The 26689-nt window shown below is 33.2% G+C and overlaps 1 protein-coding gene across 3 annotated transcripts in view; it reads right to left on the reverse strand.

The window, feature by feature from the left end:
- Nucleotides 1–2120: 2120 nt before the first annotated feature.
- The window catches only part of Invadolysin (leishmanolysin-like peptidase, invadolysin), an 89373-nt gene continuing 64804 nt past the window's right edge, over nucleotides 2121–26689 (reverse strand). For 2 of the 3 annotated variants that reach the window (XM_086911752.1, XM_086911750.1), the window contains 12 exons: nucleotides 21086–21116; nucleotides 18154–18236; nucleotides 6777–6888; nucleotides 6461–6642; nucleotides 6182–6385; nucleotides 5378–5603; nucleotides 4711–4904; nucleotides 4324–4456; nucleotides 3761–3920; nucleotides 3272–3438; nucleotides 3037–3156; nucleotides 2121–2796 (listed from right to left, as the gene is read on the reverse strand). In XM_086911752.1, the coding sequence (XP_086767878.1) occupies nucleotides 2641–2796; nucleotides 3037–3156; nucleotides 3272–3438; nucleotides 3761–3920; nucleotides 4324–4456; nucleotides 4711–4904; nucleotides 5378–5603; nucleotides 6182–6385; nucleotides 6461–6642; nucleotides 6777–6888; nucleotides 18154–18236; nucleotides 21086–21116 (1768 nt within the window). In that variant the 3' untranslated portion in view covers nucleotides 2121–2640. The remainder of the gene's footprint in view (nucleotides 2797–3036; nucleotides 3157–3271; nucleotides 3439–3760; nucleotides 3921–4323; nucleotides 4457–4710; nucleotides 4905–5377; nucleotides 5604–6181; nucleotides 6386–6460; nucleotides 6643–6776; nucleotides 6889–18153; nucleotides 18237–21085; nucleotides 21117–26689) is intronic. The other variant, XM_086911751.1, reaches the window with a different exon arrangement.

Below are 26689 nucleotides of genomic sequence, written 5' to 3' on the forward strand. Positions count from 1 at the left end.
AAGAATTGAATATAAAAGAAAAGCATTTTATATTTATAAAATATAATAATAAAATGGGCGGCATAATTATTATTACGATATAATTATATACTATTATATATGCAGGATAATCCATTTTATCTGAGAACATATTTATCTGAGAACATATGAAATAAATTTAAAGAAATTGCACTTACAAATTTGATTTTTAAAGATTTTTAAAAGAGTTTTAATATTTAATTTTTACGATAGAAAAAAAGAACCACACAATATATGTGTATATATTTTAAAATATCATTGAAATATCATTTATCGTATAACTATTCCGTTGTATTATATGTTATATTTTTTTCTTCGCCTTTAATACATTGTAGTCTATTTATATTTTAAAAGTAAAAGACATATGCGAGCCCTATTTTCCCCTTTTAAACGTATCAGATAATAATACGAAGCGTATTTAATCCTGCTGTACTCTTTATCTCTTTATCTTTTTTTAGCAGCAGTGTCGAAGGATTCATCGACTATATACAAGTTATGGCAGTCATATCCAATATGATCGGCTGATGCTGTGAAATTTTATAACGAGGCTGGTATAATCTTCGTTGAACAGACACGAGCCGACAAAATGGGCGATGGGGATTAATGCGTTCGTGTCGGTAGCCGAGAATGGAGGCCGAAACCGATGCCTCCCAAGGGGCGAGCCGTGGAACAGGAGGTTAAGAAGGGGAATGCATCGAGATCACGCGTTGTAAGATCAAGTAAAAAAAAAATAGAACACGCGAATCATCTCGACGATATCCAAAATGAGTTCGTGAGAAGGACGAAATTTACGAATGGGCCTAAGAATAAAAAATGAGCGTAGATATGTTACGTAGCGTATTCTGCTGGATGTAAAAATATCTGGATGAGATATCTATAAGCGAGAGCAAGGGATAATCTATGATGCCCTGATGACGATAAGCGTTTGCAACAGAAGCGAAAGTTCTGGATATCTAGAGAGAGGAAAATCTATTCTAACGATCTAGAGTAGAACGGCGAATATTGCGACACATAGAATCGAAGACGAGGACGAGGAAGATGTTTCTACCGAACCGAGAAATTAGTGAACATTCGTATTTATTTTTGTTGTTAACGAGCTTAAGCTTTCCCTAAGCACAACGAGTTACTTCCTTAAAGATATCAATTGACTCAAAATAAACGTAGCTATAAACATGATATGCGATGATATGCATCGATATAGAATGATATATGAGAAACACAGATAATATCAAGATATATATATATATATTCGATATTCCTCCGAGTTGATAACGAAAGATATTCAGAGAATCAAATGATTGAAATTTTTGCAACAGATTTTCTTATCACATCGAACGATGTGAATCGAAAGAGGAGATATTGGAGAAGATTATTCAAATACTTTTTTATCAATAAAAAACTCGGATGTATTAGTCCTAATTAATTTATTCTCTTTTAATGGCATAATAATAAAACTTTAAACAATAAAACTAATAATAAAACTATCTATTACTTGGATCTGAGAAACAATTTATAATTATTTCTCTAAAAGTAATATTTCCGCGATTCAAAAGAGGCGTCAAATGGAATATGAGGAGGAATTTTTTTAATGAATATATCTAACGAATAATTCGTTTTAGGCCTTGATGAATTCCCTATTGATGTGAAAGTGGATAAGTGCATAATTACCTTAACCTTTCCCCCATTCTCAACAATGATAAATAGAAAAGAAAAAAGAAAGAAACAGATCGCGTTTTGCGAGTATCGAGAGATCGGACAAGTCAATGGACAGTGTCGTCATAGTGGTCATCCGAAGCAGTGGTTAATGGATTGAAAACTCTGGTTCGGGAGGAAATACATGGGATGCACAATTCAGAAGGAGGTAAGATTGGAGAAAGCCAGTGAACCGAAAAATGAACTATTTGCTAACGGGAGTGGAGATGAGATTGAGTACATTGTTGACGAGGGGGAGGGGGAGGGGAAGGGGGTAACAAGGCAATCGACAAAGTAGGCAGACGCGATGATCAAGACGATCCTCTGTATCGAGAGAATATCGGTCTTGGAAGCGTTTGGAATCGTATCTATTGTGTGAATACGTATACACATCAGAATACGATTTACGGAAAAAAAAAAAAAAAAAAAAAATAGATATTTTTTTATCGCCATTTTATAAACGAGCGAAATTGTAGCCTTTTTTAACGTTACGAGTACGGACAGGAGATCGAATATTAACCAATGGTAAAAAGTGTATGTCCGTGTCAGTTTTTCCAAAGACTTTAACAAAAACAAAATGCAAAATGTAAAATATGAGTTTAAAGTTACCTTAAACTCGTATTTTGCGTATTTTTATATTTGCTGATGTATAAAATTATTAAGAAAATACTTTTTACACGATAAATGGTCAAAATAGAATTGTCACCTCGGTTGAGATACGTGAATCGTATCGCGAAACGTTTCACGTACGTGGTTTCAAAGATATTGAATCATGTGGTTAGACGAGCAGTACTTGCTAGTACTTACGTACGTATCATCGCGTAATTCGAAAGTTTCCGAATTCGGAAACGACGTTTCAACGATGCGTTATTATAATTTGTCAACCTAGTTTTAATATCGATGAAAATATTGCCTAGGTTCCACGACATATCATCTAAAAACGAAGAAATAAATTAAAGTAAGGAATGGCGATAAATTCGTCAATTTTGCCGCGGATGCACAATACAAATTGTCTCTGTGATAATACGTTGGCGGTGGATGTTCATCTCCCGGCTTGCAATATTCGTGTTTCTCTTTTAATTCCGCCTGTAACAGAAAAGCAAACAAACATGAAACGAACTTAAGAATCTAGTCTGTTACACAAGTGGCGCGAGTAAAGACGCACGAGATTCTTTCTCTCGTGTATTTATTTTATTTCTCGTCGATGCAACCTTCGTTATGGAAGATATTTTTATAAATTTTAACAAATTAATAAATTGTATTATCGCGATGCATCCGATATATTTGTAAATTAAATTCGAATAATCGAATAATATTCATTCTCACCTGACAAATGTCTCTACATGGAGGGCAAATTAGAGCTCCTTTATGAAGCCAATCATTTTGTATTATTCTAATTGCGATTTCTTGGCCAGCATGATAACACGTATACGTGTAATTTGCGACCTAAAAAAATGAGATATATCGAAATTTATACGATAGGCTATGTTAAAGAGAAGGAAAACGGATTATAAACGTGTTAATAATAAAGAAGATTGTAAAACGGTTTTCTGATACTGACTATAATATGTAATCTACCAACTTCACATTTATATCGATAACATCCGGAACCCCAATGTTGCCATTGCCTAGCTTGTTTACACGTTCTTTCTTCCCACATTTGATTCGTATGATCGAAGCATCTCGAATGTGGACCATATTTTTCTAAAGCAAAATTTTTGTCCGGATCTGTTGACAGAAAACAATCCGATTAACGAATCACGTTTTACTTTTTGATACAAAAAATTAAACCAAAAATTATACCATATTTATACTACTACTAAGTGTAAGATGTAAAAAATAAACTCGTTTAAATAATATCAACGTTAAGTAATTTCATTAAATTAAAAGTTATATATTAAAAAGATATCAAAAAGATATTGTTCTTTAAATGGGAGATACGAATTATTATTAAGTAAAATATCGTTTCAAAAAATGAAAAATACTATTTATCGTGGAATAAAATGGATTATTGGATGGTACAGTTATTAATAAGCGTTAAAAGACTTACGAGGATTGTTCTCTTCGTAGAGACAATGAGAGCCTCTAACTACTATATTTCGAGCTCTCCACGTAAACTCTTGAATGTATGGACAATAATCCGCTAGAGATACCGAACCACCGTAGTATTGTTCCTCTCCAGCTGGCACGTGAGGTATAAAGTCAAAGTTCTAAGATTCGAAACGTATATAAGATAATTAGATTTTTATGCAAATACATATTTTTTTATATTATCTATGTTTTGCGTATATTTTACGTATAAATGATATAAACGTAGATTATCGAGTTACACGTGTCGAAAAATTTAACGAGCGATTTAAAGCAAAATAAGAAACTGCTCGATTTATATATGATATCGACGAGAATGTTCATGGATATTCTAAAGAAGCGAGAAGTGTATAATAATAACGGATGAATAAATTCTTTATTTATTTATTTCGCACGAATGATAAGAAGAAAGAAGAAAATATTCTTTATATATATATAATAAGATTTTATATATAAACGAATAGTTGTATTTAAATGGAACAAAGATATTTATTACGAATGTATGTACGTATAATAATTTTATACCTGATACTTCTTAGGTAAAGGTTGCGAGTATTTGATCAAGTTACACAATGCCACTGAACTTCGGTCATCGGTACACTCGGTCTGTAATGGATCTTGTTTCACTTTGTTACAAAAGGGATGAATAGACTTTCCCCTGAAAAACGATAGTAAACTTCGATATTAAAGATATATAATAACCTATTTCACTTTTGTTTTCGCGACAATTTTCTCGTTATTTTTATATTACAACGGAGCGTTTATAGATTATAGACACGATGAAATATTGTTATTACGTAATATAAGTAGTTTACGTTATAAAAATAAAATAAAATGCGTCCATCTACGTTCTTGAATTAAAATATCGATAAAAATGTTCTCTATTTTTGCATTGCTTTTTGGAATACATACGACCACCGAAACGATTTTGAAGATATCCACTCCTTACACGACTTCATCGAAAAATTGCAGCCGAGATTCCTACCCCATCCTAATTCTTGTGCCATCGAGTAATTCGCGCTATACCATCCGGTATCTTCCATAAGAGCGAGCGTTATCCTTGAATAAACTGGATTTTGAGTATGCGTCCCCGTCATTGCTTCGTTCTAAAACGATGAAAGATCGTAGCGTTAAGATTTTACAAAATATCGAAGTAACTACATCACGATAATTTTTAAAATTATTTGCAAATATGAAAATATTTCGAGAAATAGTTAAATTCTATTAAAACGGGCAATCGTTTCTTTTCAACTATGTATTTATTAAACGGTAATAAATATTCTTCTTTCTCGAATTTTGTTTCACTCACTACTATATAAAATTTAATTTTATTTTCGATCGGATTTATTTCGCTATGTATAAAATATCAGTGATACGATTGATTTAATTTTGCTCGAACGATACGATTATGATTCTTAAGTAAAGGAGAGGGAAAAAAAAAAAACAAAAAAGAAAGCGACGACATTTTAAAAACTGTTATAATTGTCTAATTACGCGTCGAATATCGTTCGTCGAATTCGATAAAACGATCAAGGATGGTCGTTAAGGTCATTATCGTACGGTATTTGTAACGATTTACCTCGAACACACGTTTTTCCCAATGCGTCAATGCCGTACCATCTTCCCCCTGATCCTCTAGCTCCGCTCCTTCCAGTTCCGGACAATTGAAGTGAGCTTGAACTTCGGCACGAACTCTCGGTGTCACTATCATTTGTATCGATCTTTCTACGTAGCCTCCATGCACTTGCCAATATGGCCTGACCACGGTTCGAATCGTGTTTTCACTCCATTGATGCGTTTGTAACCTGATATCACGGGTATATGTAGATACATGCAGATATAATAACGAAAATTGAACGTATAAGAAAAAAGCTTCGATTCGATACACGATATGAAAGGACGCGATTTGGACGCGAAACTAGAAGAAAGTACGAATATTTTTTTACATTTTTTCTCGGACGAATCGTGGAAATATCACAAAGGTGAAAACCGGAAGATAAGATCTCTATCGACGGAAGAGGAGAACGCGATTGAAGTGTATACGTATAATAGTACGTAAAAGGAATATCGAAAAAAAGAGAAAGGATAAAATGTTGGAGCGACAACACCGGAATTTGGCTCGTTACGATTCGTCGATTCGGATAGAAGGCATAATGGTGGAAGAAAAGATTTATCCGCGAAAAGAAAACGACAATGACGAAGAAATATTATGGAATCGAAAATGATACGATTATCCTACGTCTAAATTGGAATCATTTCGGATCGGATCCATATGTTATTTTATTGTTTTAACGTGTAATAATTACGTACAGATTACTTTTGATGTGACGTAAACGAAATGTTATATGTTCATAAAACGATAAAAGGATACAAAATCGCTTACTTTTCGTTTAAGAATGGTTTCCCCGTGTCGCTTCTTCTCGGAGTTCTAGGTTCTCCATTTTCGTCTCGATAGAAGGCGTATAAACTGACGGAAAATCCCAAGGCGTGTAATATTTCGTGTTTCACGGTACTTAGCAAAGTTTCGAGTTCTTGTGGTTTCGTGCTTATGCTTTTCGGGCATAGATTGGCATGACCAGCAATCGGTCTAGAAAATATCGAATCGAAATATCGTTCGAATAGGAATCTGTGGAGATCGTATGGGAAAAAACGAGGCGATTACCTGTCCAATGCCGCTTCTTGTTGGCAATGGGCCGCATAAGCCACGGTTAATCCTTTGTGGCATCTTTCGGTTTGCATCGCGGACACGTAGAAAACAAAATCGGCTCCATCTATACCAGGGCCTGCCTTGCTTCCTTCGGCTATACCGCAATTATGCCCTGTTGCGTTACACGTTCTACAAACCTGATCATCGCATCGCGTTCATTTTTCACTTTCAACTGTATGATGTATATACTATATAGGAAGAATACGCGAATATATCGAACGCGACGAGAGTGAAAGAGCGATCGAGTAACCGTTATTAATTAATTTCTTACATCGAGATGATCTTCGGGTACGACAACTTCGCCGCACATCGTAATGGGCCGACAGGTATCTATACAGTGAGTATGATGATCTTTAACGAACACTTGGCTACTTTCGCATTTCCTAAAACATAAGAAATTTCGTAAAACGAGTAATTATATATAGTTGGAATTAAATATCGATCGAAATTGTTGGATCAATATTTAAGAAAGTGGCTTTTTAGAAGAGATATAACGAAGAAACGTTTAGAATTAAAAATTAGTCGGTTCATCTTTGGACGATGAATCGTTATAATCGTTCGTTTGTTATAAGAAAACTTTTTGTTATCGTTTCTTTACGTTCTTTTTATTCTTGCTTAAAGCGATATATTTTCACAAGAACGAGTATTTATTTAAAATACGATTCGAAGTACGAGAAAATTAATTAATTCACGATTCGCGATTTGAGAAATAAAATTCACGATGAAAATAATTTTTATAAGGTTATAGGTATAAATTTATACGCGATATTTTAAAGATAAATTTGTTTCGAAACTTTCTCCTTTCTCTCTTCTTCCCCACGCAACGTAGAAAAGAAAAATGCGTATAATTTCCTCGAGAGTAAGATGTACCGATATTACAAGCTTCTCCGAGTCTCTGAAATTGCAAGATTTTTATCTCTGATGTCAACGACGGAAAGATGGTCGAAAATTTTTTTTATTTTTTTTTTCTTTCCTTTCTACCTTTCTATCTACACGGATACACGGATAACTGGAAAAGAGAGAGGAAAGAGAGAGAGAGAGAGAGAGAGAGAGAGAGAGAGAGAGAGAGAGAGAGAGAGAGAGAGAAAGAGAAGAAGAAAAAGAAGAAGAAAAAAATAGAGAATGGTAGATTTTGTAAAGAGGTGGTAAATTGGCTGGAAACTAGTTAAATATTTACGGAAGACATTTTCTCTCTATAAATTAATGACGTGCTCAATTTCAAGAGGCATCTTTAAAGCGATATTGAAATCGTAAATCTAACGAAATTTAAAGGCACATCCAACTTGATGGCACTTATGGCGTTGGCAGATTTTCAGAAAGGAAGAGGAAAAAGGAAAGAGAAGAAAGATGAAACCGATAATGAAAGAGAGTGCATATGACGGGAAGTCGTATAAAAGTGGAAGTTATGGAAGAAGCAGCTGCGAGATTTCAATGATTTAAACCACAGATTTTCGGCCAAGAGAATCCTCGAACCTCGATCGTACATCACGTAAATTGATTCGAGCGACCGTGTGATCAGATTAACGGATTAAACGTTGTTAAGCTCCGATATAACACATTGCATACATCGTAGCCTAAGTATCCTTGTTATTTTGCAAAAATGGACTTTTCTTTTTTCTTTTTTTTTTTTTTTTTTTTTTTTACATTTTGAACCGATATTTATCGTTCGTATTCGTTATTTCTATCGTTTCATCTAAAATTATATTTATAATACGAAAAGATTGGATTCGTTTTCACGCGTTGGACGAGCGGACGAGATAAAGGATAAAAATGTTGTACGGAGAAGTTGTTTCGATAGTGAATATCGCAAAGGTACTCATGGGAGTCTTTCAGCACGGTATTATAGCCGAGGGATATTTATGAATCGAAGGAAGAGGATCTGAGAAAATCCTGCGAGAGATGCTATTCTATCCTGTTCTACTATTCCATCCAGTTTTCGTAATCCCTATTGGATCTGCCCAACTCGATAAAAGAAAACCGTATGGCAGAAGAGAAACTAGCTATGCCGCAAACCGTTCGCTTCATTTTCTTCTTTCCTCCCAATCTTTTTCCCCGATTCTATCTCTAAAAGCCATAACGTATTCTTAGTTTTCTTCTATCTTTTCATCTTTCTCTTTTGCGCCGTTATTATATCAAAATTTAGGGATACGATCCGATAAACATCGACGTTTCGCAAATATTATATTATATACGACGTTATACATGACGAGTTGAGAAGTTCGTTTAAAAATATCTCTTTTTATCGTAAACGCGAGTATAATTGGAATGTTCGAAAAAAAAAAAAAATTAAATTGGTGGCAAATTGACAAAAAGTTTTTACGGAAAGACGATTTGATGATGAAAAGAAGATCTCGCTGATACTATTCGTGATACTATAAAAAGTGCGGAAGAATTGAAAGAGAGAAAAAAGAAAGCGTGTGAATAGCTGACAAGAGATGGAGAATAAACGAGGGAAACGATCCGATTAAAAGTTTGAACAGGTACCCCACTGGCCGCGGTAAAGTGGCGCTTGCGTGCATTTTCTCTTAATGGATTTTAGAGTACCTAAACGAACGAATGAATCGTAACATCGTGAATTTTTACTACGATTAACTAATTTTAAGCATTATCGATATTATATATAACGTTTTTTTATTTCCATCCAAATATTGAACATTTGTATACACGCGATTAAATTATTCCTTTCTGACAACGAAATAATTTTTTTTCACCTATGAATTAATTAATGTTGAAATATGTCGTGTCTTTTAACGTTATCCGTGCATTTCATCATATATTTTTTTTCTCTCGTTTCTACCCGTTGTTGCGAATATTAATCGTATGGAAAACACGTCGCGTGTAGAAAATAAGGCTGTATCGATCTAGGTATAAGTATAAGATATTTCCGTGTCCCTATAACTTTGAAATGAAATTATTCAAATTATAGCGCGCGAGATATTAACTCGTCAAAAGTCGAGAGTTCGATCTCGGATCTACGATGGATAGAAAGAGGAATATAAGGAATATATGAAAGTAGAAAACATCGATCTGTACTTGTAATATTTCGTGTTTAAAATATTTCCAAGTAAGTACACGTTTGCATATATAGTAAATGAAACGGGAACATCCGTGTGACTTTTAGTACATTTGCATATTTCCATATACATATGCATTTCACGTATATATATATTTTTTATTTCTTTATATTTTTCCATTTTCTTTTTTTTTCCTTTTTTTTTTTCCAAAAAATTTCCTTTTGCTAATTTTCTCAATACTTTTACAAATTTTTCGTTTCGAAATATTTTGTATACAGATTTTTATTTTATTTTATTTATTCGATATTTATACTCCGAATAAATATTTTTAAACGTTACAAAATTATCGCTGCGTTTTCCTTTTCTTATAGATTGTCGTCGAATTTTATATTTTGTTCATAAATTGGATAAAGAAAGTAAATGGAACAGTTTAATATGAATGACGCCATCTCGTTAAAAACTTCGACTTGTTATCAGTAATAAAGATGTGCAAAAGATTTCGCCATATTAAATTCTTCAGATATTAAATTCTTTCCTTTATTTAGTTTACTAGTTTATTATCTTCAACTTTTTAATATACACATTGTCGCACGTATCTCGTGCATTTACGCGTTATTATTCTAATACACGCTCTCTAATTCAAATGTATTATTCGTATGGAAATTGAATAAAAGGGATAATATAAATTTCTCAAGTATTTTATTTGGTTTATATTTAACAAACGTTAATTCTAATTTGATTCGCGGTATTGATGATGATTAATAACAGGATCTAAGTTAGATATCGGTAATTAATGTTACATCGCTTGTTACGAAGCTTTGGATCGATATAGAACATCGCATGTCCGTCTTCCTTAGAAGACAAATGACGTTGCTTGATAATAGCGTACATACCGCAAATGGTGGTAATTAATGCGAAATACCGACATATCATTCGTTATATTAACTTAAACGTTAGTACGAGTTTATCTAACGAGAATGTATTCATATTTGGATTGATTTTTAAATTTTTATTCACCAAAGACAATTATTTTCATACGCATTTTCTAAAACAAATACTTTTAGACCGGTTGGAATAATAGTTTCTTGTTCGTGCGTTAGGTGGACAAATTCTTTGTACCGGAATAACAAGTAGGATTGGCAAAAATAAGAAACGCTTTCTTCCTGTCTAGCGTGTGTTCCGCGTGGTCTTGTTGAATAATGTAACGAATTCTCTTCCGCATCACGGAAGCCCATCCTCTCATCCACCTATTCACCCGCTTCGCTCTCGAATCCTCGTCTTTTCGCGTCCGGTCGAAGCTCAACCAGAACGTCAAAAGTCATTGAAAATCCCAGAGGACTCGTGCAAAATTGATTTGCCGCATGGATTTCGTTATCCGCGACTTGCTAGCACCTTGGATTTCGTAGAAGCTCGGCAAATGCATAAGTGAGGCTAAACTTATCTTTCTCCACTGTCACATGTCTCAAAAACTTTTAAGGGAAGGAAAAGAAAGTATGAGATATTCAGATATTTGCATTATATTTTCGAATCGAGTAGTTGTATAAATTTTATAAATGCGATCAAATTTTAGCAAATTTTATTATATTGAAATAAGAGGGAAAATACGTATAATTATTCTTCTTGTATAGCATGGAATTTAAAAAAATTTTAATGCAATTGTATAACTATCAAAAACTAACATTATACAAATCTCCTTTTTTTGTAAAAATTTGTAAAAATATATATAAAATATTATCGTGATAAATCGTTAATGTGTATAAATTAATGATAAAAATTTAAAAATCGTTATATCATTGATCGGTAAGATAAATTCGAAAGAATATGTTCGAGATTATGTTTGAATTATTTTTGATGCTTGTTACGCGATATTTTAAATAAAACAGATCACGGATAAGAGATAATATTCTCCAATGAATCTTCGTGACAAATAGATGGAAAAATAACGCTTTAATTAAATTTTAATCAAATAATTTAGATATTGTAATATTCATTTTAAATACAACTTTATTAGTATTCATCGCGTACGATAACACGAGACAATGCGTGGGATTTGGCTTTCAATTTTTTTATTATAATGATACGATTGAATTTTCGAAATATCTGACATAAGAGCGACAAGATGTGATTAATGTAAAAGATTCACATATAAAGACCTTCCGTATTCTATTTTATATAATTTTATATAATTCTTCTATTAATTTTAATATTTATTATTAATTTAATTTTCGAGCCTTTTTTTATCTTAATATTTATTTTGAATTCGTTTATCATATTTCAAAACAATTCTTTAATCTATAATTTAATTAATTTAAACACAATTTTACTTCCTTTTTATATTATATCTTTTTCAGATTTGATCAATTTCTATTTCAAACGTTATTAATTATTCTTATTATATTTTTAATCGATGTATCTTTGTAAGATGCATTCAGTGTTTAAGAATCTATATTCAAAATTTATCATTTTATGTTTCAATTTTCGCGCGGATAAATAAGGAATCTCACTAACGGCTTCAGCCAATCGAAACGGCGCTAAGACCCAGTGGTTAAACGAATCAGCGCGAATGGCTTTAATCTATTGTCAAGAAACGTGTGAAGAGTACGTGTTGCGTCCGTATAAATATAATTGTGTAAAATTTGATATTGTGCTATAATTTATAAATTATTTGTGATTTTTATTTAATTAATATATATATATATATATATATATGTTTAATTATTTATCAAATATTATATCAAAATTCAATTATATTTTTTTTTGTCGTTCTTCATTGTTCGCACATTTGATAGTTATAATTAATCGATTGAATTCGAATTGATTTGAAGTTGGATTTAAATTTAATTATTGTTTTATTTTAACATCAGTTTATATTATTTAAATTTGTATTTTTGTTTCATAGTTCTGATTTTTATTTGTGTCGTTTAATTATTGAAATGATTTTGGCGCAATAGGTTATGTATACGATTTTCATGCAAATGTGGTAAGATTTGATTTATTTTAACAAAAAGTCATATAAAAAATTAAATCTTTTTGATCATTTTTATTTCATACGTATTTTCCTATTTATTCTTATTCAAATGCGTTTATTCGTACATTCAATTTATATTATTTTATGCTTACGACTAAAAATATTTCTTAATATTTGAAAGAAACTTTTGACGGTATGTTATTATAAGTGTATTTATTTTGATATTACGTTTAAGGCAGAAAGTGTTTCTAATACATATAATACTTGGAAATTGGCGATCGTTAACTATTAACATGTTTTGATATTGTGTCGAACTTCGAGCATAATACAAGTCGATGATCGAAATTGCGACGTGAATATCATTCTTCTATAAACGGTTGTCGCGTTTAGACGTCGTTTCAGGTATGTCTCTAATAATATATCGTTAATTAAAATATATATTATTTTTATATAGAATTATTCTATTACTTTTCATATACTTATTTAATGTGTATTTAATGTATATAATTTATTATTATAATTGATAATTCCTTGATATAATAACATATTTAATTTTTATTATTAACCTATTTTTCATTGTTAGTTTTATTCCTGAAATAGATTTATATCTAAAATAAGATTTGAATTTGATTATTGTTTTGTTTCAACACGATTAGTTTTAAATTCATATGTCATATGTATATATTTGTTTTAAAGATTGGATTGTTTTTTGTGCAGATTAATAATGTACATTACCAGGATAACCTATAAGCGGGAAAAAGAAATTTCAATATGGACGTTATAACAATCATTTTACATAATGATTATTCGGAGAAGTGGTAATATTTGATTTTTGGTATCAAAAGTGGATAAATTTTTATTTTCTTTTATCGGATTTAGACAATGTTTGTTAAATAATACATGAACGTGATATAAGTACGTGAATTATTAAGAATACGATGAAAGTAGAACAAATCGTAAAATTATTTTATGATAATATTTTATTTTAGATTTGTTAGAAAATTGTGATCGCGCGCAATGCGGTCGATAGAGTCAGTGTTTGTTTCGTAATAGTATTTTTCATTTTATAAAACATATTAATTAAATGCAATTAATAAACATAATTAAATATAATGTGCGAAATTAGAATCAGTGCTTGTTCGCCAATTAAAAAAGATAAACGGACGTTAATAGTTTCTAATTTTTATTTTTTCGTTTTAATATTCATTTTCGGTAGAGATTAGAATCAGTGTTTCGCTCAAGAGAATAAAGAAATCATCCATCACGCGAAAAGGTAATTATCTTTTTTTTTCATCTATTTTTATTCTGTAGTTAAAAAAATTGATATTGATGATTTTAAATATCAAGTTATTATATTAATTTAATTTTTACTATTACCTTATCTTACTTTCTTTATCGTTACATTTAATTAATAAATTATAATGGATGAACTTTTTATTTTAGATATCCCAGCCTTTGCGATAACTACTTCACGATGTAGAGATTATTCGCACCTGATGGTAAGTCGCATGATTTTTTGGTTTCTCCAATCACTCAATCATGTTGTAGGACGAAAAGTCCGAAACGACACAGGTGATTGGTTGTATATAGAATTTTTCACGAGCACAGTGACCGCGGGTATTTTTATATACCTGTGAATAGTAACATTTCCTTTTTTCGTTTTATTTATTAACTCAGGCTAGATCTTCTTGTACATCGCGTTAGTTTATAAATATATTAATAATCTTTCACATTATTAATATATTAATGTATATAAATATTCGTATTAATTTGTATTAGAGATAAAATATTTGTAATAAATAATAAATAATGCATTTTTAATTCCATTTATATTAATATAATAGTTTTCTAGTTGTTTGATTATCGAAATAATAAACTTTATAGTTTTATTTCTCTCGTTTAAAAATATGTTAAATAAAAATATGTTCAAGAAGATACTTCGCGACAGGTAGATTTTGAAATCAAAGCTATAAATTTTGAATATTTGTTTTATATTTTCGAAAATATGCTTTGATGAAGGAATCGCCTGAGGATATTTTCATTAATATCTAATTTTGAGTCAATTCATTGAATTTCATTTTAATAATTTTCTTTAATAAATATATTCTTTTTTCTAATTAGTGATTCTTTTTTTGTAGAATATTAAAATTTTAATAATTTATTACATCGATGAATAATAAAGTCATTAAAATTTGAAATAGAATGAGATATATAAAAATAAAATTAAAATTAATCCGTTAGATATAAAATGGATATATTAATATTTTTTTAGCTTAGGATTTTCAGGTTTAATCCCTTTCATGTCCATTGCCAGGATCTTGCTCACGTGTCCAGGTACTACTTGGGTGGGAGAAAGGCAATGAGCATGATGATCTTAGATTATAAGCTAATAAAAATTTCTCGGCGACTGACAATGCGTTAGTGTATCGTGCACGATGTATTTTCTACATTGTATGCGTGAGTGAGTGTGTGTGTGTGTGTGTGTATGTGTGTTAGGCTGTGGAATTGCATCGTTTGTTATTTTTATTATTTTTTTCATTCGAGTATGTTAATTCAATTACAATTTACAATCGAGATATTATTTGGAATAAAATAATGTAAATAGTAATAAATAGTGTAATTACTTATTTTTAATTTTAAATTACAATAATGAAAATTTAATTAATCGTTTAGTTATTTCTTTTATCTTCGATTATAAATAATTAAAATTTTTGATACAAAAACGCGTTTTAATCGCGTTTCACGCAATGGTCGCTAACCATCGTCAGTCGATTTCAGGAGAATGGTACGTAAAGTTAGAGTGTGCGAGTAGCGTGCCAAGCTCGGGTGTCGGAAGCGTCCCGGGACGTTTTCCCTAGTGTAGGCTTTTTGCACCCGGGTAGTATGCTTGAGAATCGTGGAGCGAATGTGTTGGTATGCCTGTTTTGCCATTTTTGTAAATATAGGAATAGGTAGGATAGGTAGTATACTTCTGGTATGTCTGGTGATTTAATTATAAGTAGGTAGGGCCGGGCAGGTTGTCACTATCTCTGATCGGGTAGGCGCGTTTTCGCGTGACAACCTGTTTCAGGAAATAAAATTTGAAAAATCGAAGATGAAGGTCGAACATGAATGGACAGTGTGCCATTCGGTTGATGAGTTTGCCGATCGATTTTTCGAATACCGCGGTCGCGAACGCGAAGTACGTTTCGAAACGAACGTTGCGCTCGAGATTCTGCACATAACTAAAAACACATGTTGAGAACGATCATTGCGATCGTTGGTCGTCGATGTGCACTTAACTTTTGCGATTTAGTCCTTTTTTTTTTCTTCTTTTTCTTTGATTTCCGATTAGTGAATCTCGACCCTAGAATTTAAGTTTCAGCGCCCGAAGGAGGAAGACCGAAGAGGCCCGACAAACTGTCACGAAGAGGGCTGCAACGAATGGCTTCTCATCTTTTGGATCTTGTTTGGATCCAAAGAATGGGATGTCATTGTTACTATTTCGTCACTGTGCTCGTTTTAGTAATATGCAGTATATGTTGTTGTATTATTGTATTTTGACCGATCATTATATGCCGGTCCAATGTTTAAATCCAATTATCATGGGTCATCGCGGTTTTGCATTAACGTTGCGATGAAATAATGATCGCGTTTGCTTTATTATTATATTATTTTAATTTTGATTATAAATTAGCTATTTTTTTATTTTTTTAGTAAACTTGTACTCGTCTTATAGTGTTGCGATTTGTATCGGGATATTTGACGTAATTTCCCATTTATGGAATATATTTATTATAATTATTTATAAGTTTACGTTAGAACGTAACGTTACATTGTTAAATGATCGCGTTTTTTATAGTAATGTCGCGTTTACAATTTGCCCACATTTCTTCTTGGAATCGTGGAAATACGTTTTGTGCTCCTGGATCACCGATTGGAATCAAATCCATTTGGATGATTGTATGACGAACGATTGCCTTTGATATGGTTGCAATTTTCTGCTATTAGTGTCGCGTATGATAAAATATGAGTGCATAAATTAGTTTATCAGAGTAGTTTGCAAATAATCGAAAATTACATTACACGAAAATATGTGTTATCGCGACACGTCTTTCTTTTTTCTTTTCTTTTTTTTTCGTGTTTTTTTTCAAGACTCGAATTACAAACACAATAAAGCACTTTTAGTATTTTCTTTTAAAAATTTAGTATTATATTAGCGTTTGCGAAATAAAAAAGATGTTTCACTCACGTTGTTTATTCGGATTTACATTGACTCGGATTATTATTATACTTTGGATAGCCCTTCTGGCTTTTGTCTTCTTCAAAGACTTCCTCTTTGCTTTTTTCTTTTCATCACCCCTTTCTTAACAGAGAATTTGTTACTGAAAATATAATTGAAAAATGCATTCTTTTGTTAATAATAAATATTTTTCATTCGTATTATAATATTATTGGAAATTATTATTATTAACGATTAAAATGAGATATTTAATTAAACTCGGTTTAACTAAATTTAAATTTTCTAATTCAGATTCAAATTGAATTTTGGTTAAAATTTTTTAATTCAAATCAAAATTGGCATTTTTTTCAATTGTCATTTTCAATTTTAGAAAAATGAAAATTTATGCGTTACTTAATAATATTTTTATTATTAATTTATTAATTGAGTTTGTTGTAGTTTGTTACAAATTAGAATAGAAAAAAAAAGGATTGTTGTAGTAATTGTAGTTATTATATAATTTTATTAATTTCATTAGTTTATTTCAGAAACAAATTTAACAATGTTAATAAAATTAAGATACGTTTCAAGATACAAGATTTAATATTAATGAAATAATTTAATAAAAGCACAATTAACGTATGTTAATTAATATGTTGTTTATTTAAGTAGATAAAATAACGTAACGTAGATAAATAGAAAATGAATGGGGTGCATGGTTTAATATGGAGCATTTATTTATTTATTTTCCGCTTATTTTATCTCATTTTTTAAATGTTTTCAAAAATGCAAAATATCGATGGAAATTGATATTTAGTTTTTTTTTCCGCGTCGTTTTCCTTGCACATACGTTTCGTTATTTGTTTTGCGCAATGATTGAAGGATCGAATTTTCGTTTTGTAATTATATATATGCATCAAAAGGTATCAAAAGGAGAATTTATTTGAGAATAGATAAAAATTTTTGCGATAAGAAAAGGATAGATGGAATGGACATTAGGATGAAGCAAACGGCAAGATCTGGGAAATCGTTTATTATATTATTCAATATAATATGATACTAGCGATGTATATAGGTCGTATCACTGGTATATCATATATTTTATAAGAAATAATAAAAATAATATGAGTTAATTGGGTGGAAGCGCGGTAATATTTTTCGTAAAGTATTCGAGTGATTAAATAAATCGTAATTTACATTACGTACATTGTACGTACATTATAATATCATATATAAGAAAAGATTTCGCAAAATATCACGTCTATTCCATTCTTTTTTTCATATCTACTTTGATCTAATTACGATACACGTAGATATAATATAGCGTTGAAAATTTTGATTTGTAAGGGGAATGAACGCTCGTTCGTTTCGTTTCGTTTCGTTTCCAGAAGTTGGACAGAAAAGCACGAAAATGAATATGCATGCATTCATCAAAACGTGACAGATTAATAGATAAAACGATTACCTGCTTAATCTAATAGTGCTTTTTGTTTCGCGGACCATGAGTGCCCGCTCCCAAAAGTGCACTGCTTCGGGTAAAATGGTATTCTGAAATAAATCAAAATGCACGGTTTAAACATTACGTAATTGCTTTTTCACCTTTACTCCTATTATTTTCAAATAAATAAACGGTGCGATCGTGACAAACACGTTTTGTCACAATTTGTTTTTTAATTACAATATTAGACGAAGATAATTAGGCATAATTTGTGCGAATCTGTGCAAACTTTCGTGCGCGATTATATACGAAGAATGGCGAGAATCGGAAAGAGGAAGAAACGAGCATCGATATTACTTCCGAATGCTTTAAACAAACGATCGTTGGATGGTTGCGTGTTGTCGAAGGGAGTAAAAGGGTGTAGAAGGGAGTTACGCTCGAGCGAACGTGCGTCATTAATATCGGCCTAATGGCAAGCGTCTGATAATTAAAACGGAGCCGAACAAATGGGGCTTGGAACATCATAAACGTGCAACGCTTAATTTCATCGTCTTTAATTATTTTTCACCGATTACATTGTAGACGGCGTTTCTCGTTAACAACTTTACCGATCCAATCTTTCGAATAACGAGCAACCATTTATCGATGATCCAACGATGGCTAGAAGAAGAAGAAGAAGAAGAAGACGTTTCGTATAATTAAATCAAATCGTGATTTATCATAATAGGATTGCGATTCGAATCGATTTTTTCTCGATACAAAGCGTATTTAATGTGTTTATGATTTACGATTCAAGTAATACGACGAAGATATATATTTATATATATATATATTTTTTTTTTTTCAAAATTTCTCAGTGACAAAACATCGGAGCAAATCCAATTTTTCTTACGCGTTGACATGTGAATCTCGGCATTGTCCATTATATATGTATACATACGTATGTAGCTGTTACATATATATATATATATATATGTATGTACACGTCCATTCTTTATCCTCGTTAGTTTCATTTCGCTCCTCCTTTCTTTTCTTTCCGCGTCGTTCGCTCCTATATGATGTAGCCTTTTCTTTATCGCTACACGGCAGAAGCGGTGTTCTCCTTTATCACAATATTCCGTAAATCCTAGGAATATCTTTTCCTCGTGTTTTCTATCGATACGAGAAATTTTCTACATATCGCATATTCTCGTCGAGTAATTCTTTTTATTAGCGCGTACCATTTATACTTCTTTTATTATTATATTTGTATCTAATAACAATATATGTCCATCTATCGATTAGAATTAATATTCATAACAGAAATATAATTTGTATCGCAAAAATTATCTGAATTATATCTATATTTTTCTTATTAACAAAACAATTTAAATATTATTTCTTTGGCGTTTTATAACGAATATAATAAAAAGAAATATGAAATTGAATTGTTATTAAAATCATAATGTTCCGTGACTGATGGAATTTTTGAAGATGGATGTATATAGGTATATAGAAGAGATGTATAGGAAATTTTTTTTTTTTTTTTTACGAAAAAAAGGAGATGGAAGAATTAATTTTTTCACAGATTATCGAAAAATAGCGTATATGCGTATATTTGTACAAAATACACACATACACACACACACACACATATCGAGAGAGTGCTCATGCGGATTACGAAAAAATAAAAGAAACGAATCGGTGTTGCTTTATCGAATTTCGCGGTCGGTTAGATGCCGGGGTATTAAATGGAAATGTCGAGTCTTATTTAAATTTTAGATGCAATTAGATTCATTTACCCTGGCGGTGGCAATTATTCGAGTTACGGAGCAAGATGGCACGGTATCGTGGTGAAAATTTTCGGAATAAATGAACCGCGCGCGCGACTCGTGATGTACGAAATCGTTGGCTGACCCGGCGAACACCGTTTCCACTTCGAACGACCCATCATTTCCCCTTTCTCCTTCCTTTCCAACATTCGACATTCATCACCGCGCGATTTACCATCTCGATAACTAGCGTTTTATTGCGTGAAACTAATTGTTAAATAAAGAAAAGAATAAATATATATTTATTCTTTTTTTTCCTTTTTTTTTTTTCTTTCTTCAACGGATGATCGACAGTTGACAGGATCGGTTGAGAATGGCGAAAAGATTGGTAAATATCGCGTTCGCGATACTTGGAAAGAGATGGAAGAAAGGCGGAGAGTTGAGAGATGAGAGAGAGAGAGAGAGATTTACGCGCAGTGGAATAGAGAAATTTAGAAGATAGAGGGCGAATACAGGGCAAATACGGATGGCAAATATGGCTTTTCGCCGTGTTTGACGATCGATCCGATGCTCGTTCACCGGAGAAGGGAGCAATCGGTTTTCAACCTCTGCTCCCTTGCGAGATTATCATACGACCGACTATTATGCGGAGTAAACGGGGATGGCCCCGCGCGTTCCAAGCTTGCCAGGTGCTCTGATTGAAATGCGCCCGGTAATTTCCGCTTATTTGCCGCATACACCTATACCCGGCGTGGTGGTACGTTAGGACCGGTACGATGCCGGTAACGTTTGATACGACGGAGAACGCATCCATTTTCCACGCTCCATTTAGATTTCCCATATGCCATATATCTACGTGTATCAGGATAGGAGGAGGTAGGGTAAAAGCTGTCATGATTATGCGTGTATCGTTCTCGGCCATTCGTTTCGCATAGTAACCGCTAATCAAATCGATCGATATTAATTGTCGCCTAGGAAAAGATAATTGGCCGCGTTACACGTACGCTTCGTTGGATAATTTTCGACACGATTTTATACGATTCGAAGGGAAGGAGGTTTCGCTTCGAACGTCGATACATTCGATCGATTCGTCGGATTCGTTGTTATTCGGATTATACGGAATATACGATCGATTTTTCGACTCGATGGAAGAAAGAAAGAATAATTGAAAAATTTTATCAATTTCGATTTCTCGTTGATTTACTTACGTTGATGAGATCCAGTTTTTCGTCGTCCAACCTGCAACACGAAAATTTATGATAAACTCGTGGATAGATATAGATAGATATAGATAGATAGTTGAATAAGATAATCGAGGTTGGTCTCGAATAATCGATGTAAAAATATGAAAACGACAAAATTGCGATCGAAAATGATGCGCGCGAATCTCTAATTGCTCGTTACATCCCGAAATATATATTTCGTAGAAAAAATCGTTGATTCAACGTCCATTATTCGATCGATTTCTCGTATTTCGATGCAAATCAACGCATCTCTCATCGACGCCATCATAGAATTATGCCATGGAATTACGTGGAACATCGCGTTGCGTTTTCGTATTCGAGCGCAATCTCTGGTCGTCGTCACATTGCCGTAAAACGCGACGTTTCGCGTGGATATATCGAGCAAAAGTTTTGGCAGGAAACGTCGAGCGGAACGTTGAGGATAGGACGGTGATGCTAGCCGAGAAAAAAGAAAAAAAAAAAAAGGAGAAGAAGAAAAATACGAGCAGGAGACACAACGGTATCTACCTCCTCCTACAAGTTTAATCCTACGCGCGATTCTCTTCTTCTACAACTTGTTCGCATCTTTTCCTCTTTCACTTTTCTCATCTTTTTCCTTCCCCCTGCCTATCTCCCCATTCCATCTTTTGCTTCTTCCCACGCTACTACTTCGTGCACTTTTTACGTCACGTAATAAAACGTTTGGCCTTTTTCCCATTCCTTTTTCTTTCGTTAACGTTCCCTTTTTAATTTAGCTACGAAACAGCAACATTATTACGTTTTATACGATTTTCTAACCAGAATATTCTCTCGTTTCTTCCTAAGATGATATTTTTCTTTTTTTTGCCTTTTTTCGCTTTAAAAAATTAAAAACAGTTGTAAACGAAAATTCGTAAACGCGATATCGACGAATTATTTTCATTTATCGCGTTACTGGAAAAAAACGCTCAATTTGATTTGATCAGTCGTCGCTGTAAAAAGCGTTTCCTTTTTCTTACTTTTTATCACTTTTAAAGCACTCTTTATTAATCAGAGATTTTTATGGAATTAAAATTACGCGATAGAAAGTTGGGCGCGAATCTATCGACAATCTATCGATTAGCGGGGAATTAAGATAAAATTGTGTGTGTGTGTGTGTGTGTGTGTGTGGGACGCGTAAAACGATGTTTAAAACATTTTTTTCCGATGATGAACGGGTCTATTGGAATCGACGAGACGCGAGATAAAGCGTGGATAACGCGGATACCTGTCTTTCATCGGATTCCGGTCAATTTTGAAAAGATACGAATCACTCGTTCACCTCCCCTGTGTCGATTTCGCGACAATTTATCCGTTTTCGCGCTACATCTTCTGTCCAATAATATATTATACCGTAGCGTAGCGATTTAATTCAAAAATTTTACACCTCGCTACTTTCAACCCGATTTCTCGATCTTATCAATTTCTAATAATTTCGCGTTTATCTTGGACCGCGTGCATGCTTCGTTTTTCCCAATAATAGGGGCGAAACGCTTGATAAAACACTCGCGATCGTCGAGTATTTCGATTAATACGTTTATTGTTATTCGCGTATATGTATAAATGCGATATTAAGATTAATAAACGATTGGAATTCGAGATTCGAATCGCTTGGGGGCTAACGTGTAACGCGAAAAAGAAAAAAAAAAAGAACTAATTATATAAATAACAGAAGAAGAAGAAGAAGAAGAAGAAGAAGATAAATTTTTATTTTGATACGGAAAAATTGGCGTTTCCTCGACGTGGTGGAAGCGTAGTGGAATTAATTACTCGCGGGTTGATAATTTTCGCGTTAGCAGCGTTCAACCTTCGATTCGATTTCGTTGTCGGTGTTGTTGCTAGCACCGAGGTCTCGAGCCGAGCAACGATCGCGATTGTTGGAATATTTGGCATGCTGTTGGCGCATCGTGAGCCTGCCAACGACCTTTCGATAAATCGGATTCCCGGTATCGAATCGCATTTCCATCGCAACACTTGCCACGCTCGAAAACAAATGCAAATTGCTCGATTATTTTTTTTCATTTTTATTTCTTTTTCCAACGAGGAGAGAATGAAAAACTTCTTAAACGAGTATTATATAAAATACACGACGATTTCCAAATAGCAAAGCGTGGATTATTTAGACCGGATTGAAAGATCGATAGAATGAATTAATCGCAATGTTGTTGACGTTGGCGTCGAACAGGAGAGAATCGGTTCAATCGGAACGCGCGATGCACGGAACCCGTTAAACACGGAACTGATTACGTTACGATTTACCGATATGTTGATGATCGAGTATGTTGACCCATTTAATGTTAAATACAAGATATAAAGAACGAAACGATCGGTAACGCGTGTACAAACGCGTGTATTCACATGATGTAACAATGTCGATATAAATGGATATAGGATTCGTGGCTGATCTCCGAGTTAAAATTACGACGAGGTTGTCCAAATTATATATAAAAAATATATATTAGTTTTAAAATTTCAAAAGGTATTTGTCGTCGATCGATCGTTTTTGTTTTTTTCGGTATCGATTTTCCCGGGTTTGTAAATTTTCCAGTAGGAAATTAATAGCCTTCAAAGTTACACTCTCCTCTCGCGGTGTAATCGAATTCCAGAGGCAGCAGGCAGACGCGGTTCGATAAATCGAGAAATCCGTGCCGTTGCTTCTGGAAGGGCGCCAATTATTGGACGGGATAACGAGGATCAGCGGTGACGAAGCGCAGCGGCGCTCGTGCTAAATCTAATTAGATAAACCGATCTTTGCGGATGTCCAATTCTGCGAGTACACAACCACTAGTTATACGTATAGCGACGAGAGTAAATATCCTCACTCGTGTACATCGATATATACGGTTCCTCGTGTACCTATGCGCTAATATCTACCGATGTGAAAATAAAGCTTAAAGTCACGATGTAAAAAGGATCGTCAAATTTACCACTATAATCGTTGGAACCACGCAATTTCTTACTTTTGAGATCAGATAGGAATATTCATATTTCGAAGATACATCGATTTAAATTTAATTTTCATTTTGAAGTAAAATTGGAAAGATGAGCCGAATTAGCAAAGTTGAAGAGTGGAAAGAGAATAGTCGAGCGCAAGAACTTCTTTTTTTTTTTTATCTAAAAACCTTGGTATTTACTCTCGCACAACGAATCGAAGCGTTATCGAGCGAAACTCGTTATCTTTTAAAATTGATCAAAATTGTAAATCGATCGAATAGTTGAGAAACGAAAAAGGCGAGGGAATATAATATAAAAGGAAATTTGGATGATTGGTCTCGATGATTAGAGATTTTGCGCGACGAGTGAGAAGTTGAGAAGAATAGGAGAAGAAGGAACGTAAAAATATCAAAGCATTTTCCTTTTTAACGTAGCATGAAAGAGTATCAAAGTGGTGAAGTTTGCGAAGAGAGCGATGTAAATTGAGATGCGCGAACACGAAGCGACGAAAATACGATATTTCACGGTAGATTTTCGCGAATATTTCGCGATTTTGATCTATCGACTCGACGTTTCATTCGTCACATTTGAAATACGAATCGACGTTAGGAATTCGATAATTGATAAAAATCGAAGAAACGAAGAATCATCGATTCGATCAAGATATTCCTAGTATTGGAAATATTTAAACGAAGTAACAAGTTTTGCTTTGACGCGCGACATCAACGATTGCAAGAGATTCGCGTTGAAAGCGTTCGTGTAGAGATTAATTTTCACATCGATAAAATTGGAAACGAATTCTTGCATTGTTGTAGCGTTTGATCGGATAAAAGAGAAAGTAAGCGTAAGAAAAGAAAGGGAAGAAAGGAAAAAGAAAGGGAAAAGAGAGGGAAAAGAAAGGGAAAAGCGCGGATAGAAAGATCCCGAAGGAATGCGAAATAAGCGAAGCGATCTCGTATTGGCGCATGGTCGTTCTCTCTCGGTACGTCGTTTGCGCTCGAGAACCTGGAACAAAGCTCTTAACTTCCGTAATTTCAATTTCAGATTATTCGTCTCGGTATTGCCGTAATACGGTTTCGCGTGCATTGTCAGCCGTAGCCGTCACGGGATTCGCAGCTGGTGCAGTACAAATTGAATTTCCATGTGGAGGCTGGCTGCTTGACAGTCAGATATGTCGTTACTTCGTCGAGCTTCTATCGATACAAACCGTGGCAAATATTTCATCGTCGATAGTTACTCGAATCCCTCTATATATCCTAGTATACGTAGTAGTATAGTAAAATAAACGACCAGTCTCGTAGTAATTACACTTTGATTTCGATCGTTCGCGGATCGGGATAGTTAGATATTTAAAAACCAAATTCTTTTTTTTATTTAACTAAAGTCGTAAAATTTTTTTACGATTGCGATTTCTCTCGCACGACGTTCAATGTACGAAGAAGAATTAAGATTCCTACATATAGGTCATACTACGTTGTTCGATACTATGAAATTAGTAACGTTTTTATAGTTAGATCGTTAAATTTTCTCGAAATTTTTTCGATAATTTGACATTTCCAGATTCGATGCAAAACTCGAATATCTCGCGCAACGCGTGGAACTTATTCATCGATAGACGTTAGATCATAGGATGGATTCGCATGGTTGGGACACAATTTTAAATCTACATTTACGTAAAGAAAAGAGAAAGTTTGTCGTTTCATAATCGAACCGATAAAGTAATAATAGATCACTTTGTATATTTTGTGCTAAATTCGGTTCGAAATCGATCGCAAAGCGAGACGCGTTTGCATCCGTTCGAAATCGTTGTTTTAAGAATTGTCCAATGTATAATTCTAAATTTTAAACAGCAAGATTTTAAATTTGGATGCGAGATAAGAAATGATGATGAATAAAACTAGTATAAAAATAATATTTTTTATCGCGACATGTTTGGCGTCGCGTGAGAACGAAAGGTAGTGGAAAAATTGAGGTCACGTACGGCTCGCGCATCGCGTATATTTTAAATTGTTGGTGTAATTTTCGCACACATTATAATAAGAGTGGTGTATGGGCGTGTAGACCTAGAGAGAGAGGCTTCCAACCGAAGAACAGTAGCTACGACCACGGCAACAGCCTCCTACGCTTTGTGCCTGGGAATAGTACGCCCTTTTGTACACCCGTAACCTTTCGTGATCGTGAATCTTCGAGACAATAGTTTAAGATTCAACCGAACAATTTCGAACCAAGTAATAACGAAATGTCCAGATAATTCCAACTCACGATTAACTTTTCCAGTCTTCCAGAAGCGGAAATTTCCTATTCGTTATTAAAAAAAAAAAAAAAAAAAAAAAAAAAAAAATAGATTTTATATCCATATTATAAAATTTCATTTATCAAAGATACGTCTGAAAGAAACGCGTAAAAGATTGGGAACGGATGGACGATTCGATGAAATGGAAATCAAAGTCGAGGAAACGTTCGTTTTGGAAACGAGACGGAACGGATTAAAATTTGAGCTGATCGAGGAAGCGCGTTAAGATTTTCTCCTGTAAAAGAAATCAAAGGATGAAACTTTAATCGTACGAGATTAAAGATTGCAGAGTAGTGAGATTCGGGATAACCGGTTCTCGTTTTCTAATGATCAGAGAAATAACG

Source organism: Apis florea, unplaced genomic scaffold (genome assembly GCF_048593485.1).
Source record: "Apis florea isolate Af1SG1 unplaced genomic scaffold, ASM4859348v1 contig_3367_pilon, whole genome shotgun sequence".
NCBI lineage: Eukaryota > Metazoa > Arthropoda > Insecta > Hymenoptera > Apidae > Apis > Apis florea.